The sequence below is a fragment of the Callorhinchus milii genome, unplaced genomic scaffold, assembly GCF_018977255.1.
Source record: "Callorhinchus milii isolate IMCB2004 unplaced genomic scaffold, IMCB_Cmil_1.0 Scaffold3, whole genome shotgun sequence".
NCBI classification, from domain to species: Eukaryota; Metazoa; Chordata; class Chondrichthyes; order Chimaeriformes; family Callorhinchidae; genus Callorhinchus; species Callorhinchus milii.
In genome coordinates, this window is record NW_024704744.1 from 23,007,992 (window position 1) to 23,026,388 (window position 18,397).

The 18,397-nt window shown below is 39.5% G+C and overlaps 1 protein-coding gene across 4 annotated transcripts in view; it reads right to left on the reverse strand.

The window, feature by feature from the left end:
• The window catches only part of dnmt3ab (DNA (cytosine-5-)-methyltransferase 3 alpha b), a 288,040-nt gene that overhangs the window by 77,419 nt on the left and 192,224 nt on the right, over positions 1-18,397 (reverse strand). For 3 of the 4 annotated variants that reach the window (XM_042333221.1, XM_042333220.1, XM_042333223.1), the window contains exon 7: positions 5,597-5,782. The exons of the other annotated variant lie outside the window; for it this stretch is intronic. In XM_042333221.1, coding sequence (XP_042189155.1) covers positions 5,597-5,782 — 186 coding nt within the window. The remainder of the gene's footprint in view (positions 1-5,596; positions 5,783-18,397) is intronic. 4 annotated transcript variants of the gene reach the window in all.

Genomic DNA, 18,397 nt, shown 5'->3' on the forward strand with positions numbered 1-18,397 from the left:
ATATCTCGCTTATGATTTCAATTCACATTCAGTATTTGCAGGAAAAATAAATCTAAGTAGTGATTCTGATTTTAAGCAACCAATACTCGAGACCGATCTAAAGCATTTTCTTATTCAATCTCAAGGCTCAGACATCATTCAAACGAGCTCCTGATCTACACTCCTGGAATATATAGAGCAATTTCAATAACTATTACTGTTATATGATTTACAGCTCAGTCCTAAGAAGCCATTATTATTCATTTCCTCCATTTATTAAGAAAGTTAGTGTTAATTACATGTATATTCTTTTCATATGCAGGGACAAGAATGAAAGGGGCACTATAGTTAGCAAACCAAATATTTTGTCTGGGATAAATAAGAGGCAGACATTAACATCACATTGACATTATGCCCGAATTTTATCTCTTAACGCTGGGCTTTTGGTCATCTTTTCCTTCCCCACACCCTTGGCTCCCACTTGCAGTCCATTCAGCAGTGTCAAGCGCTGTGGGACGTCCTCCTGACGTGTAAGGAACTACACAAGACGTGTAAACTGTACTGGGTTATGAAATCCTCTGAAGGAGGGGCAGGTTTCTGATGGTGATATGGCAAACTTTAGAACTCAGACTAAAACTTCATACCTGCTCAAACTAGTTAAGTCATTTATACTGACTACATGGGCTACATGACATATTGGTGTTATCAATTTTGACCAAAAATAGTCCAAACCAAATCTGAATCAAGCTTTTACTGATCCAAGTGAACCTGAACCTTCAAAAAAAACTGAATTTCTACATTTAGAAGCTATAATGTTATGAACTCTCCTAACAGTTTGGTATTAAGTACATGAGATGTTATGCAAGTTCAATTTATAATCTTACTAAAGTCAGAATCAATTTGCAACACCTAAAGTGACATAGACACACATTCAAAATAGTTCAATAAGCAATTTGCAACACATTGCTACAAAATTACTAAATAACAGTAATATGTTTCAAGCCCTAAACAATAAAATACTGTTAGTGTTCTGTGCTTCACTTGCCATAAAGGTCATATTTTATTAATAGTCAACTTTTTTTTAAAAGCTAAAACGTTTCACGTAATTTCAAGGCTTATTACGTTAACAGTGAGGGATCAATAGAAACGTGAACAGTTTCTGCCAACAAATTCCATTCAAAAGGCCAAAGGTAATGGAGGAATATGGAAGAAGGGATGAGGAAGAGTTGAGACTTATAAGGAGTCGAATAGCCCCTTTCTGAGCTGTAACATCCTATGTAAAAGTATTTGTTATAGAGTAATGCATTTGACAGATACGTTCTGAGCAATGGTTTTCATTTGAGAGATATTGCTCATATCAAACTTTTGCTGAATTGCCAATTATGAAAAATTATATTTCACCACTAGATGGAGGTAAAGTTGCATATTTTGAGGCATTTGCTAGAGAAAAGCAGTCCTGAAAGATGAATAATAATCCTAATCCTTACATAGCACATTTCACATTGGGAAGATGTCCCTAGCACAGTACAGAACATACTGTACGATGCAGTGACAGTTTTGTGGGCAAATTAAAGGAGTATCGGTGATGGGAGAGGAAAAGCATAGGTTTTAGTCATTAGGAAGAAATGGCTTTAGCTCTTATGTTATAATAATAATCTTGCATTTGATATAGCGCTTTTCATATCTTTGAGACGTCTCAAAGAGCTTCACAGGATATACTTCTTTTTTTCTTTAATTGTTAATCCCTCACACTCTGGTTCATAAAAATATTAATATTACATCCGTGAAACTAACCAACAATTATAACAGATTTGACTGCAATATTAACCATAGATACTAAAATAATAAAAGTACATCTGAAACTCTTCACTTGCATTCAGCCCATCATCTGTTTCCTTCCGATTGTCTTTTTTTTAACCTATTCTCTGTCCCTTCAGAAAAATTTTGTTTTAATATTTCCAGTTTCCTCTATCCTGCTGTCAATTATTAAAAACACAATCTATGACTAAAATTAGAGAATCACTTTGCTAGTCACCTACCAGAAGTCCATAAAAAGTATATATATTTTGCTATCTAAAGCATCTCCTCAGTCCATCTCAAGGCTCAGACATCATTCAAACCAGCTCCTGAACTATGCTTCTCCATCCACCCTCTCACGCCTCGCCCATCCTCTCCTCCAACTCGGAGCAGATGCTGGATTTCCTCAAGACCAAAATCGAGGGGATCCGTTCAGCCGCCTTGCCCTCCCAACCGCCACCCCCTCCCCACCGCTCCCTCACACTCCGGCCTCTACCCATCCCTCCCTCCACACCTTTGAATCTGTCACCCCCTCCTCTCTCACACCACTATAAGTCTCATGAAGCCCACCATCTGCTCCCTCGACCCCAACTCTACTCCTCTTCTTACCTCCCAGCTCCACCTCCTCGCTCCTTTACTCTCAGACCTCGTCAACCTCTCCCTGTCAACTAACACTGTTCCCCTCCCCTAAAAACAGCTGTCATCACCCCTATCCCAAAGAAACGTTCCCTGGACCCATCCCTGCTCACTAACTACCACCTCATCTCCAACCTCCCTTTCCTTTCCAAGGTCCTTGATGTTGCTTCACTCCTTCCTCTCCTGCCACTCACTTTATGAGTGTTTCTGTTTCTGTGCCCACAGCACAGAAACAGCGCTGGTCAAGGTGACAAATGACGTTCTGTCCATCTCTGACCAGGGCTCCCTCTGTCTCCTCACCCTCTTTGCGGCTTTTGACACTGTGGACCACTCTATCCTCCTCCACCACCTCTCTTCTCACCTTAACCTTCTGTCCTTGAATGATTCAGATCCTATCTCTCACACCGGCTCCACTGTGTCTCCACAAATGGCTTCTCCTCCAGCCCCCACACCGTCTCGTGCAGTGTTCTTCATGGGTTTTGTCCTCGGTCCTCTCCTCTGCAATCTGCACATGCTCCCTCTTGGTGACATCATCTGCAGACATGGAGTCAACTTCCACATGTACATGGATGACATCCAACTATCTCTCTCTGCCTCCACCCTCAACCAGGACCACCGATGTGCCTGTCAGACAGCAAGTCCTGGATGATAGCCAACTTTCTACAGTTGAACATCCACAAGACCGAGGCTCTCCTGATTGGCTCACTCCAGCACCTCAGGCACTGGCAGTATCAGCATCCAAGGATGCATACTCCACCTCACCAAGCCAGTCAGGAACCCAGGCGTCTTGTTCGACCCTCAACTGTCCTTTCCTGCCCATTTCTGTGCCATGACCCGCTCTGCCTTCCCTGCAATATTGCCCAACTCTACCACTGCCTCAACCCTCAGGCCGCCGAAACCCTCAAGCATGCTTTCATTACATCCAAGCTTGACTATATCAATGCCCTACTTTTTGGCCTTCCCAGCTTTTCCCTCCACAAGCTACAGATCATCCAGAACTCTGCAGCTCAGGTCCTCTCCCACACCAGGCTCCGTGACCCCATCACACCCACCCTCGCCCGACTCCACTGGCTCCCCATCCCTCAGAGGATTGAGTTCAAAATTCTCATCCTGACGTTCATTGCCCTCCATGGCCTTATCCACTCCTACCTCTCTGACCTGCTAACCCCTTATCAACCTGTCCAATCTCTCCGCTCAGCAAGCTCTGGCCTGCTCCATGTCCTCCGCACAAATGTAATTTTGTATTGTATTGCATCCAAACCAGGTATGAGTGCAAACAGTCAATACAGGATCAGTTTTGCAGGTAATGACAAGCCAGGAACCTGAAGCACGACCAGCTCAAACTTTCATGTGAAAATCTCATGAGAAGCAGGAAGCGAGTGAGTGACTAAGACATACTTGCTGAAAGGCGCTATATTCACTGTAATTATTATTACTACTACTTTACATTCATATTTCTTCCACAAAATATAGTCAATTTTGAGACATCTTGAAGGACTGATAAGGTGCTATGTCAGATGCAAGGATTATTATTTTTATTATTATATTGTACGAATATGTTGGGGAAGCGGAAGGAGGTCAAAAGCTCAAGATTTAAATCCAATGTTCATTTTACGCGAACAATAATAATCCTAGCATTTGTTATAGTGCCTTATCACACCACCTAGACGTCACAAAGCGCTTCACAGAATATACTGTAAAATGAATTGACTCTTTTTTTTAAGGATTATTAACCCCAGAAAGCGATACGCCAATTGACTAACAACCAGGTTCCTACTTGCTGCTTGGTAAGCAGAGGAGTGTGGAGTTAGCAAAGTTTCCCAAGGTTTCGCCCTTGCAAGGGAATCGAACCCTGGTCCACTTGCTTGCGAAGCAAATGTTGTAACCGCTACACTATGGGACTCCAACTGGTTGTGTACAGGATGGAAGAGAAAAATTGCAGGTTCACTCCTCACTCTTGCACCACTTGGAAGGATCAATGAAAAGGGAAGTGAGTTCTGACGAAGGGTCGTGGACCTGAAACGTTGACTCACTTTCCTTTCTCCATAGATGCTACCTGACCTGCTGAGTGTTCCCAGCGACTTCTGTTTTTATTTGAATGAACATGGATCCATGGTTAAACACTGGACTACAATTCATTATGTACTGATAATCCTTACACAAGCCAAAGGTTAGGAACTTGGCAAATTTAAAGTACAAACAGATGTGTTTTGTGAGGGTAAAGGTTAATGTAAGTATCATAGTAACTGAGGGGGAAACAAACAGTTTCTGCACAGAAGTAGCATCATGTCTATGCTGCTTCAACCTGTTTTTTCTAATTTTTTTTAATGTTTCCCTGCTTTGTCATGCTTCACCAAATGTTTTTACTGTTCAAGTGTTTATACAGTTCCTTTTGAATAATTCTATTGACCAGCTTCAATAGCTATTTGTGTTAATTAATTCTAAATTGTATCAACTCTCTGAGTGAAGAAATTCTTTATACCTTCTCCCTTTTTCTAATGACAATCTTGATCATCTGTAACATTGTCACCGACTCCTCCAACTAAAATACTGTGTATCATTTTCCCGATTTACTCATACCGTGTCATGCTCCTTCAGTATTTTAAAGACCAATCTTCTCAATCTCGTCTGCTTCAGCGGAAATAAAACAATTTAGCCAACCTGTCTTCATATGTACAATGTCTCATATCGAGTATCATTCTCGGGAGCCCTGCGTTGTATAATGTCACGCCTTCACCCCTGACCTGAGAGTGTTTGACTCTAGATGATGCCAATATTAAAAAATGTTCCACTCACAAATGAGCTTTTGCTTTTCAAACACATGAACAAACAGACTCACAAACTGGAGAAGCTATCACCGATGACCCCAGTTGTAAGACTTTATTCAAATATTTTTCTCCTTCTTGTCTGATTACCTGACTCCAATTTACCTTCATCTCTTGTCCAACACATGCCACGGTGTTACCTAGGAGATAAGGAATCTATAGGATTGGAAAAGATAATTGCAGTTTTTATGGCTGATCCCATAGTTTTTGGATCATTCAGTTAATGATGTTGAAACCCTATTTGCAATGGCAGTAACCAGTTGGTTATTTGCGATCCCTCTATTCGCTCCTCTATACCTGTTGGGTGACAAAAATATTTACCAAAGCAAAACAACCTGGTAAGTAATTAGACACTGTACCTCAGTCTGGGGGAGGGAGTGGAGCTTTGCACATCGGGGAAAATAGGACATTCTTTCCAATTCACCCCACGGTAAAAGTGCTTCCTCTTGGCTGCGCAATGGAGTGGCATTCAAGGGAGAAACATCAATGGGTTCTGCGGCCCGTTTATTCACCCTCCTAGCAGGAGGATGCATGGAAGTGAGAGACTAAAGTGAAGGAATAAAAAGACAAAAAAGGAAAATTGAATAAATGAAAAGAACACCCAGAACGGAGCCGGGACAACATCAACATATGATTGGTGTGTCATACCAACAAATTTAACTATAACTTCAACCATGGCAGCGATCTAACCTCACCATTTTTTCCACTGCATTGGACAGTATTCAAGTTAAACTCACTGTTCTTTACACCCTGTCTTCAGGGAACCTCTCCACTAAGACTTTCTTTAAATTCTAAATTAAAATACAAGTTGCCTTTATCGTTGATATTTTACAGGATGTGCAACATCAGTTCTACCTTTTCTAACATTACATCAGACATCTAAATGACATAATAAGGCACTGTATCAAATGCAAGTAATATTATTATTATCAGCAGTATTATTGATTCATGTTAAGTAGTCACTGCTCATGAGTTGAAAAGGAGCTGCTGTAATGTCTAGTCCCAGAGCAAGGTCTGAATGAATATTCAACCTGATGCTATCACAATAGATTGTTACCCCTGATTTGTTATGGAGATGGAATGTGCCACATAGGATAATTATCACATTACCAAAGATAAGGTTAAAACAGACAGTAGTCTGCTCCCTACACCAGTCAGAGATAATTAATGACTACTTTTAATCTATTTGATATTTATCACAAGTGATAATATCACAGGCTGCATTTTTTCTCCCCTGTATTCCACCTAATTCCTGTTACTACAATGACACAATGACAATGGAACAGTCAATCGTTTAATTAAACACAAAGGATTATCAAGATTATACATTTAATAGAAATTCAATTGCACATAATCAAACACGGGGGAAACATTATTTTACAAATATACACATTAAAGAATGAATCTCTCCTCTTAAGCACAGTCTGGATTACTCACTCCCCCAACAGGGCAACAGCAAAGCCTCACAAAAACATATATTTACATCATGAAAACTGTTCCTTCATTGACAGCTGAAACCATATAAAAGGACCATGAGTTGCTGTCACACATTTTTAATGGTTTCTACAGACAGTAATTAAGAGAGCTTGGACTACCTTTCTACGCTCCATTTACATGTTATATACAGTAATTTGCATTATAATTTTTATAACATATTAATCATCACAGTTAACGTGGCATTATCTGACCATGGTTACTGAGATATCTGGGTTACTTGCAGTGATATTCTTCTCAGTGATGGAGGAAAAGTGAAGCACTGGGACACTACCTTTAGATGGAGATATACCAGGAATTTGGCAGTCACTGTTCAAACTGAACTTTACATAATACACTAATCAATTTTGAAAGGCTATATGTTGTATCATGTTTCAACGACTGCAAAAAACAACAGAAAACCACTGAAGAGCAAATAAACACCAATCAGCCGGAGAGACTTTATTTGGGAGAATAAGTATTTTCTCTTCCATAACAAGACCTTCAATGATGTACTATTAATAAAGTCTTCATCAATCCATTGGGTGCAAACTGTGATATGCTAACTAACACAGGCATTGAACTTACGATAATTAGCACTTCTTGTTACTCTACAAACTCCAGTATATAAGTGGAGAAGTGGCAGATGGTAAGAGTGACACAGTGGCGGAGTGTGCAGAATGCTCGTCTGCCACTTGCACAGATACTTTAGCGTCTCCTATTGGGATTAATGGGACCTGGGTTGTTGGGTTGCTCACCTTTTTTGCCAGAAGTGAGAACAAAGTGTGATATGGAGTGGAAAGTTACCCTTGAAACACTTTAGTGAGAGACTTGATGTCATTGTAGCTCAGTGCCGAGCACCAGTTTAAACAAAATGCAAAATACTGCAGAGGCTGGAAATCTGATACAAAAACAGAAGTTGCTGGGAGCACTCAGCAGGTCAGGCAACATCTACAGAGAAAGGAAAGTGAGTCAACGTTTCGGGTCCACGACCCTTTGTCAGAACTGGGGCATGTTGGGAGTGAGAGGCTTTTAAGGGCGAACAGAGAGGGGGGAGGCAGGGCAAGGAAGACAAAAGGAGAAAATGGGGTAGAGGAAAGGGGATAATGGGTTAAAGAGGTGTCAATGATACAAAACGAAAGGGGGGGGGGCACGGAATTGCAACAAAACAGTGGAATAGAGGTGTTAATAATGCAAAACAAAGGGGGGAAAAATTGCAAGAGAGAGAAAAGGTGTTTTTGAGAGGTGGGTCTATGCCACTTTTCACTTGAAAAGTGAGACAGCGACTTACACTGTCTCACCCAATTCTCCACTTTCCACCACACCAGCCTCAACATCTAACAAATAATTCTCCACCATTTCCGGCACCTCCAGCGTGATCCAATCACCAAACATATCTTTCCCTCCCCTTCCTCTCAGCATTCCGAATGGACCATTTCCTCCATTACTCCCTGGTTCATTCCTCCATCACCACAACAGTTCCTCTGCTCCCCATGCCAGCGCAGGAGATGCAATACCTGCCCTTTCACCTCCTCCCATACAACTGTCCAGGGCCCCAAACACAGTTTTCAAGTCAGACAGTGATTTACGTGCACTACCACCAATGTAATTTACTGCATTTGCTGCTGAAGATGTGGTCTCCTCTACACTGGGGAGAGGAAACCCAGATTGGGTGACCGATTTGCCGAACACCTCGTTTCTGTCTGCAAGCACAACCCTGAGCTTCCTGTTTCTTGCCACTTCAACTCTCCCTCCCACTCTGACCTCTCCATCCATGGTCTCCTACGCTGTTCCAATGAGTCACAGCGCAAGCTCGAGGAACGACTCTTCATTTATCTGCTAGGGACCTTACATTTAATCCTTGCATTTGATATAGCGCTTTTCACGTCTTTTTTTTTCTTTCTCTGGCCTCAATATTGATTTCAACAATGTCAGATCACAACAGCTCACCTTAGACAGAAGATAGGAAGTTTGCCAGACCTTGTTAATGTAAATGGCAAGCTATGCAGTTTTACCTAGTAATACATCAACACACTCTGGGATCCCCAAGGTCTTGGGTCTTGCCAATGTCTGCCTAATAATCTCCAGAATTAGGTTGTTCCAGGCAATGAGTACACATTCCAAGCACAGGGAAATATATTTATTCATTTTTAGTGAGCGATTGTCTGACAATATGGAAAACCATCATGTTTAAAGAGTATATCCATGCATGCCAACTACATATGGAAATTAATGTTTCTGGAATGGAATGAACAATCTCTCCCCAAAAGATTGCATCCTGCTTACTTAGTTTGAGAGTATCAGATGCAGGTTAGTAAGAGCCAAGACTTGGGGTCTCCACAGTGTGCACTGGGGTATTCCTGGAGTTTAACCAGCTAAAACAGCATTGCTAGGGCCACCTTACATTTTAGAATTTTATCTGGCAAGGTTAATGTAGCTGAGAGCAAAGAATCCCTGCCCCCAGTGAACGATCTGCCTCTCCAAATCCTGCCAATTAGCTAAACTGGCTGGCCTGTCATCAGCAGCATCCTGGAGTACTAAAGACACCCTGGCTAAGGAACTGGACTACTGAGACCACCACAGAGAATTCTGACATTCCATTACCTTGGAGTCAGTTCAGTTCCAAAGTGACCCCACTTACCTCTTTCCAAAGGAAGATAGTTACTAATTGGTCCTCGTGAGCAACACGGCTCAGCATGAAACTTCCATTTGTAGGTGGCATACATATATAGGGTAACTCTCAGTGCGGTTTAGATACTCTTAAGCATTGTGATGGGTTTCCACATGTGTTAGACACCTGGATGACCAAAAGGAACTCGATCTATAACAACAATTTTTGCATGACAACAAAGTTTAACTCACACTATAGAGTGAAATTATTTCTACTGGCCACAAAATAAATCTTTTAAGCATTCTTCTGGTATTTGGAATTATATATGTGTGTGTATTACATGCATATATATTGAGACAGAAAGGATTAGTACAAAAATACTATTAATCCACTACAATTGAGCAATCCAAAACAGTGTATTCATTCTCATGATACATTCCACCAGCTCTTGTTAATCAGCAATCTGGTCTGCTTTATCCAAAATGATGTCACTTTGCTTTACTAAGGCATTGAGAAAACACAGAAACTCTTACTTTCGTGACTTGTAGAATCTAAAATAAAACAACTGCATTTAATCACAAAGTTGACACACTACATTTTGTCAGAACATTTTTAATAGAGACTTTATTGCTCTTTTAGGACTTGGCTAAATTGGTTTCTGGAGTCTTGGTTCCAAAGAGGCAAACTAATATAAAAATGCACCAGTGTCCTCCTCATGGCCCCTTTTCTCCACACAGCCTCCTGTAGGAGTGTGAGCTGACTCTTGCACTGTTATGATCCTAATCTGTCCGTGGCTCTGCCAACATTAGGAATGTTTGCCGCAGGGAGATTTGGCCCATCTCCCACTCAACAGCCTGACTGAAAAATAATACAATCAGTGCAGCTGAGGCAGCTGGGAAATGAATCCACAGCAACATGCTTTTACTTGCTTGTAGAAGCGGCATTTTACAACCAAGCACAACAGCTAAAGTACTATTTTTTAGTTTTCCACAGCACAACCGGTGCCATTACTTGGTGTCCAGTTGTAGCTTTTAGTAGCGTCAGGCTGGTTCACTTGGTTGTAACTCAACTCTGAGTCAGAATGATATTGATTCAAGCCCCAGGTCAGGGCTTGGAATTCATATAACCTAGGCTGACACTATAATGCAGTGCTGTGGTGTGCTGCATGTTAGAGGTTCCATGCTTTGGATGAGATGTTAAACTAAGGCCCTTTCTGCCTGTTCAGATGGATCCCAAAGTACTATTCGAAAAGAGAAGTTTCTCTATCTGCTTTTCATGTGATCTTCTTACAAGCAGACAAGCAAAACAGTAACTTCTTAATTTAACTCTTGCCAATGACAGAGGTTTTGAAAATTAAACCAGACTTCCGATTTTGAATTAATATTATCAATTCACAGAATTTCATCTGTTTGGTATGATATTACATCTGCTATAAGCCTCAGTTTATGTAAACTTGCAGTTATGAAAAGGTTAATAATAATAATCCTTGCATTTGATATAGCACCTTAGCATGTTGTTGAGGTGTCATACGCTTCACAGAATATATTGTAAAGTGGATTGACTGTGTATTTTGTGGGCGAAACGCGGCAGCCAATTGTGCACAGCAGTGTCCCACAAACAGTCGTGGATTGAGTGACCACATTTTTTAAAATGTGATTTATGGCACAATTGTAAAGATATTTTGCCCACCTTTCAGTAAGTGACAGTCGGGCAATATTAAAATGTTGGACCAGACAGATATGCAGCACAAAGCTGCAAAATAATATTTTTCTCTGCCCACGTGCTGAATAATTACATTCTCAATCGTCTCAGTCAGACTCTTTTAATTTCCTTACCATCACCTGAGAAAATCAGTGTTCACCCGTTAATTGGAGGCACATTGTTGGGTGTTTTGGTGTTGCAATTCAACGCATGAAAGAGAATGTTACCAATAAAAGTGTTTGTGTTTCCTGTTGTTCCGAGAGCTGCCCCATTGAAGGGTGCTATATAAATGCAAGTTGTTGTTCCCTGTGAAAAAAGATGTCTCATGTGCATAAGTTTGCACTTAGTTGATTCTAGATTGTGTGTTAAAAGGTTTGATTTTACAATTCTAACACTTTTGTCTTTGTTGGATAACTTACGATGGATATTGCACATCCGCTGACTGAACATTGAAGCACAATTAAAGAAACTACATTCTCCTCTAGATTTCCCACAGGAATCACTTATCTCATTACTGCTGGTAAGGCAAAGCAGTTTGATTCACACACTGATCGTCCACATTGTTCCAGATTACTGTGCGCTACTGTTGCCATCGCCGGGCAATAGTTACAATGCAATGAAATGTTAAAGAAAATGAACAGAAGATAGCAAACATTTCAAACGACTACGTTGCGGATGTTTTTACCAACTTTCAGCAAACATTGTCTGAGTTCCTGGACTTTGACATTAGTGAGGGTAGTGTTCTAGATAAATTCAAGGAGCTAAACACTGACAAATTCCCTCAGGACCAATGAACCGCACCTCAAGGTACTTAGTGCTTCCCAAATGTCCTGCCTTGCCTCTCTGATGGATGACATATTGCCCTCGAACAGATGTGGTACCCACATTCAAGAAAGGTGGCTGGAGCACACCTGGTAACTGCTGTCACATAGCTTGACCTCAAAACTGATGGGAGTTAATCATTAAGAAAAAAAATGGAAGATTACTTACATCAAAATAATACGACAGTCTAATAAATAACAATCAGCATTGCCGCACCAGTTTGGAAACAGCAGATGTTGGCTGCCCAATCTTGAAGACTTTTTTTGAGAAGGTGACATCCTAACTCAACCGTGGGAAGCCATATCACATGGTGTAGCTATATTTCTAAAAGGTGATTGACAAAGTATCACATGAAAGACTCCTTCACAAACCAATGTTACAAGGTATCAAGGGCAAGACGTGTTGACATGGATTTGAAATTGGTTGAATAGAAGAAAACAAAAATTCTCCAAACTAACGAACGAAACACGAGTCTGAGGATTTAACTTGTTTCTTGGATATCAAGCAATACCAGCTCAAGCTACAATGCCACTTAGTTCATTTACGAATTATTTTGCTTGTGTCATACAATTCTTTATGATCTTAAATTGTGTTCATTACCCTTATTCCAGTCAGGGTCTTAGTATTGCCATGGATCAACTTCAAAATATTTGTCCTAACTATCCCCACGAAACACAGTCACTATACTTTACAGTATTTGCTGTTACTTGCTTTGTGGCATCCTCCTGATGTGAAAGGCGCTAAACCAAATGTAAGGATTATTATAACTTTCAATTCCCTTCACAATCTGGACCATCCTACCTTTGCAATCTCCCTCAGTTCTAACCTCTAACCCGCACTCTCCACCCAACTCATTCTACTCTGTTGCTCATTTCCCACTCCTCCTACCTCCTCACCCCCACCCACCCATTCGTGACAAGAACTTTGGAATTCTCTCCCAAAATTGTCCCTCCTCTCTTGTCTGCTTGGTGGCTCTCATTATCTTTATATAGTGCTTGAAGATGTTCAGCCCACATGAAAGGTGCTGTACCAGTGAAAGTTATCATTTTATATTAATGCAGAATTAAAGTTTACTAGAAAAAGTGGGCAAAAAGATTAAATTTACTGAGCCATTGCGGGATGATCACAATCCATTTGTTACTTTACATGAAGCCTCAATGTCACTGACTTCTAATAGTAGGTGGTTTTGAAACAGGCAGTTTTATTGCTGGTGTTTGAATGCAGTCAGTATTATGAACCAAACATTCTGGCACTTTAACAAAGGTCTATTAAACATTTTTTTCAGCATTTGAAAGTGCAACATACAAATATAGGCACCTACCTTCCCAAACTCAGCTAAGGAGCTAGCTATACTAAGGGGGTGGGTAGTGGAGAGGTAGGGAGATTCTCGGGTGTGAAGTGATTTCTGGGTAAGTGTGAGGATTTTGAGATCGATCCATTCTGCAATAGGGAGCCTGGTAAGGTGATGAGGATGCAGAATTTGGGATCATAGAATCATAGAAGTATACAGCACAGAAGGAGGCCATTCGGCCCATCGTATCTGTGCCGGCTCTTTGAAAAGAGCTATCCAAATCAATTCCTCTGTATAGATGAGAATCCTTGGCTTCCTTCTATGCTGTAAATTTCTATGATACTGTGTTCTGTGTATTAACAGGCCTAAACCTGGGGAGAAATGTGGATTTCCCCCTTTATTTTGTATCAAATTAATATTAAGTCAGATCCACTCTACCAATATAGTAATCTACTCCACAGATGAAATGCTAGATTCCAACTGCGTGACTAGCCCTGAGCCAACATTTTAGTTAAGAAGACCTCACTGAAGAACTATACACTAAACCAGATGTACGACAATTTTATGCATTGCTTTAGGGATTGTTTAAAATATGCCCTTACGATCAAAGATCCCAGCATAAACTCCAAACTCATTGAGTGTTCACAACCATGAAGCTTCTCCCTCCCTCAACGCACATACCCCCCCACACCACTCCTCCCCCAACACACACACATGCACAGTAATTCTCTGTTTCTTCAAGGAGGTGAGCTGCACATTTTACTTTAATAGCAATTAAACTGTGGAATGAAAACAGATCTATCATATTGGGAAGCAAATGTGACCAATAACTGTTTGATGATAGCTGATTATATTATGGATCAAATAGCCTGAGAATAATGAACTACATTGCGTAGATGCATTTTAAGCTTTTTTGAAATCATACTAAAGTGTGCCAAAATAGTTTCTTTCCTGAATTGTAATTTACAACCCTGTCAACCTTGACTAGAGTCAGTGCCAGTTATTCATGAAGTTCTCCATTTTTTTTCTCGTTCCATCAGCCAAAGATTCTTGGTTACGCAACAAGCTTCACAAGTCTGTGAGATAATATGATTATGTGTACGGGTTGGACTGTACTTCAGTTTCTTCAGATTCCTATTAAGTCATTTCTAGCGCGAAGCTTGAAGAAAAAAGCTGGAAGATTATGATGGACCCTGTAATATGCCATTACCTAGTACTACTGGAAACTATCCAGTTAATTTGTCCCCAGAGTTTCAAGACTGAAGTAGTTTTAATTATGGGTACACTCAACATGACCACTACAGAGTGTTTCTCTACATCTTTCTACTCTGGCAGAATGTAACATCAAAAGAAAATAGAACTCTGAGATAAAAAGATGAACTCAACCATTAATAAACAAATATTAATGAGTGCTACTCCAATCTCATTTATAATTTCAACCTTAACTCAAACAAAGGTTGCCATTCAGACAGCTTTTGCTGATCCACAAAAAAGTTTCTGATTCACAAGCCACACGACAAATAAAAACGAGTGAAAACATGCACACACATGCACATACACACACACACACAGAAAAACATACAAAATAAATATTTGACTTCACCAGCACTTTCTGCTTTTAGGATACACTCAAAGCTTTAGGATCAAAACTATATTTTAGATACAGCAAATTAATGTTTGACAAATATAGAGATACAACTAAATTATAATCCATAAACTACAATGTTTAAAAATGTATTTGTACTAATTGAATAATGAATGCTGACAAGCTGTTTCTTTCTTACAAATACCATCCAAAGTGGATATTTAGTTATCCCCAAATGTCTAGAGAAATAATGTAAGAAATCATCACAATTCTACAATTTAAGATTCCCTTTATGGCGAACAGTTTGTTTTCTCTCCTCAAGCATATATATGCTGCAGCTGTTAAAATTCCTGATGAGTTACGTAGGATTCTGATTTTGACAAAAAAGTGCTACAGGATCCTGTAGGACACAATTCACACTTGGCAATAATTTCTGTCTGACAGATTCCAGGCAGTCACTAAAGTAGAATTCTGAAATCTTGCAGGTATTTTTGTCACAGAAGAAATTTGATTTTTTGCATGAAACACAATCATTATCTCCAACCAATGTTCACACAAAGGAAATACAACTTCTTTGAGCTTGAATTAATCCAGCACAAATTTACTGGGTTCTAATTTACAATGTTTTATATTAAGAATACTTAATAAAGAATCTGGTTAATAGAGGAATCCTATTTGTAAAACTTAGAAAGTATCCCATAAAGAAATATGTCTACAAAATACAGTCACTACACTTTACAGAAAAATCTTGTGAAGTGCTTTGATACATCTTCCTAAACAGCCATAAGGTGAATGACCAAATTTATCTGGGTGATTGTTGGCCAGAATATCGGGGGGAACCCTCTTCTCTTTCAGATAGTTGCACAAAACCTTTAACGTTCTCCTGTCAGGCACAGTTGGGATCTTTGTGTGAAGGATGGCACCTCTGACAATGCAGCACTCCCAAGTACTGTATTGGGAGTGTCAGCTTAGATTATAAGATCAACGTCCCAAAGAGGGGTTTGAAGACACAACTTTCAACCTACATTGGGATAAAAGGAACTCCCATGAGTTGGTCTCATTTATTTCTGGATTTATTAATTAACAAAATCCCATTTAAAATCACCACATTTTAAGCCTCCGTTGTCTTTGAGATACAAAAAAAAACTTCTGTTGTACGTAGCTAAACAAGATCGGATAGATAATTGTAAGCAGACAAGTAATTTCACAACCTTTTCTTTCCTCATTGCAATCGAGATGGACAATAATTAAAAAAATCACATATGGATCTGACTTATGTACCTTTATTAATAAAACATTGCTTTGGTTTAGATTGAAATTCGATCACATAGTAATCTAACAGTGAATAAAAACAGATTTCAAATGATATGCTGTGTTTACATGTAAAGTAATGCCTTTGTATTTTTTTAACAACCGTATTTTACCTCAAAGAGGCAAGTACTAATTCATATATAGTAAACTATCTGTCAGTGCCTTTTGACCAGAGCTGTCACAATGTCAATTGACCTTGCTAACAGTGGTTCACACCTCTCTTGCAAAACATTAACCTTCAGAAGGCTAATCATATCAAATATCACACTGATGGAGCAGCAGTGCAATTCAATTGTACCTTAAGTGTTTCCAAACATTTTTTATATCCCTTTCAGGTAAAGTTTGTCTATTATAGCAGGTTACATTTCAAAAAAGAAACAGTACAATAAGAGACACATTTTATCTTTCCAGAAATAAACATTATTTTCTCTTTTGACATGTACATTTGTTTTACTGATGAGGCCACAGGCTCATTTAAAGGGCCACAGGCTCCCTTAAAATTAATTACTGTTCATGAACACTGTTAAAACTGGTTTCCGATTCTTGCAATGTAGAAGAACCTGCATCTCCAACTAATTTCAAAATTTAACACCAGGTTATGGTGTATTTTTGGTAAATAATGACATTTTGAATCTGAAAATATTTCACATATCTCTTTTGAACCATAATTTGATTTAATTTCAACTGGCAATTTTTAAAAAAAAATTACTGACGTGCATCCGACGACGCAAAATTAATTACTGTTCATGAACACTGTTAAAACTGGTTTCCGATTCTTGCAATGTAGAAGAACATGCATCTCCGACTAATTTCAAAATTTAACACCAGGTTATGGTGTATTTTTGGTAAATAATGACATTTTGAATCTGAAAATATTTCACATATCTCTTTTGAACCATAATTTGATTTAATTTCAACTGGCAATTTTTTAAAAAAAATTACTGACGTGCATCCGACGACGCAGGACGTTTTTAACTCTTCCATAATAGAACTTTTGTCAACCTTGGATAAACACGTCATGCTTTACACTATCACAAACCACCTATTTAAAGTGTGGCTTTTTAACGGTTCCACTGTCAATGGAAGTTGTCAGAAGAAATTAATGCACCGATTGAGATTTTAACAAGTTCCTCACTGAAGCTTACTTTAAACCGTAAAACACATCTGTGTGACCAATGTCATAACTGAGTGGAAGATGAATTCAAAGAAGAAATCATAATTAAAAATAAGCCTTTGTGCCAGGTAACACTGCTGCAAATGAACACATAGGGATATATCTGCACATGCATGCTTTTCCCATGATTTGCCATCTACCTGCGTTGCCAGAGTTATTAAACACATCTGTTTTGTTTTCAGTTTCCCCATGAGGTTTATAAAGCTTTTTCCCACAAGCCAGCGAGCAGATATTGCCTGCAAGTGAGGGCTCACTCTACTAACATGTTTTAGCAGGAATTGTACTGATTGTACTACAACAGTCTAGGAAGTGCAGGAAAAAAAAATCTCACAGTGTTACATAAACCAATAAATAAGGGACATACCCAAACTGCTACAGTACATTCTGTTTTTTTAAAAAAAAATCCAGTGAGTTTTCCCCCCCTCTTGCAGGGTAGAAGTCCAGAAACAAGCTGATGTTTCCTTTGTCTGGAAACTCAAGGTCACGTGCTTTTGGCCAGGAATCCTGGTTGGCCAAGAACAGAACGCTGGCAAGGAGCCAAAGGCTGTCTGGATTCAGACTGAAATCTTTGGAGTAAACCTTTCCCCCCCTCTTCTTCTCTCCTCCCTCACAGCGGCCTCTAAACCCCAACACTGTCTTGGCAACAAAGATTCTAGTTGTTCGGCTATAAAATCCCCCAAACCTAAATAGCCTGCTTACCTGGGAGATACACAAGTATACCCGAGCATCATTGTATTTTTAACCCTGACAGATTAACATGAGTGTTTCTGCATCATTTCGCCTTCCCAGATGTATTCATTACCTCACTGGAACCCTTCACTGACTGCAGGGGCCCATCTAACACACGTACAGAGGGTTTGGAGGAAATAGTCTATACTCTGGTTACCATGACAGCAGGCCATGATCGAACTAGGTGCTGCTTAGTGTTTCAAATTAATTTTGAAAGAAACCATTTATGACCTACATAGCGGAGGCCAAGCAAATTGCGTGATTGGAACAGAATTTGGGCATCTATGTAAATAATACAAGAGATTTAAGGCTTTGAATATATTTTTAAATTGTATTTTTTAAAATTCTTGGAGTTGTCAATAATATGCTCAGGCTGGTATGGGTTGTGGAGAATACTGTCCATATGTTTTATGGGGTGCATTAATAGAATTCTTCTCTTAGTTTAGTGTGTTTATATATTTCT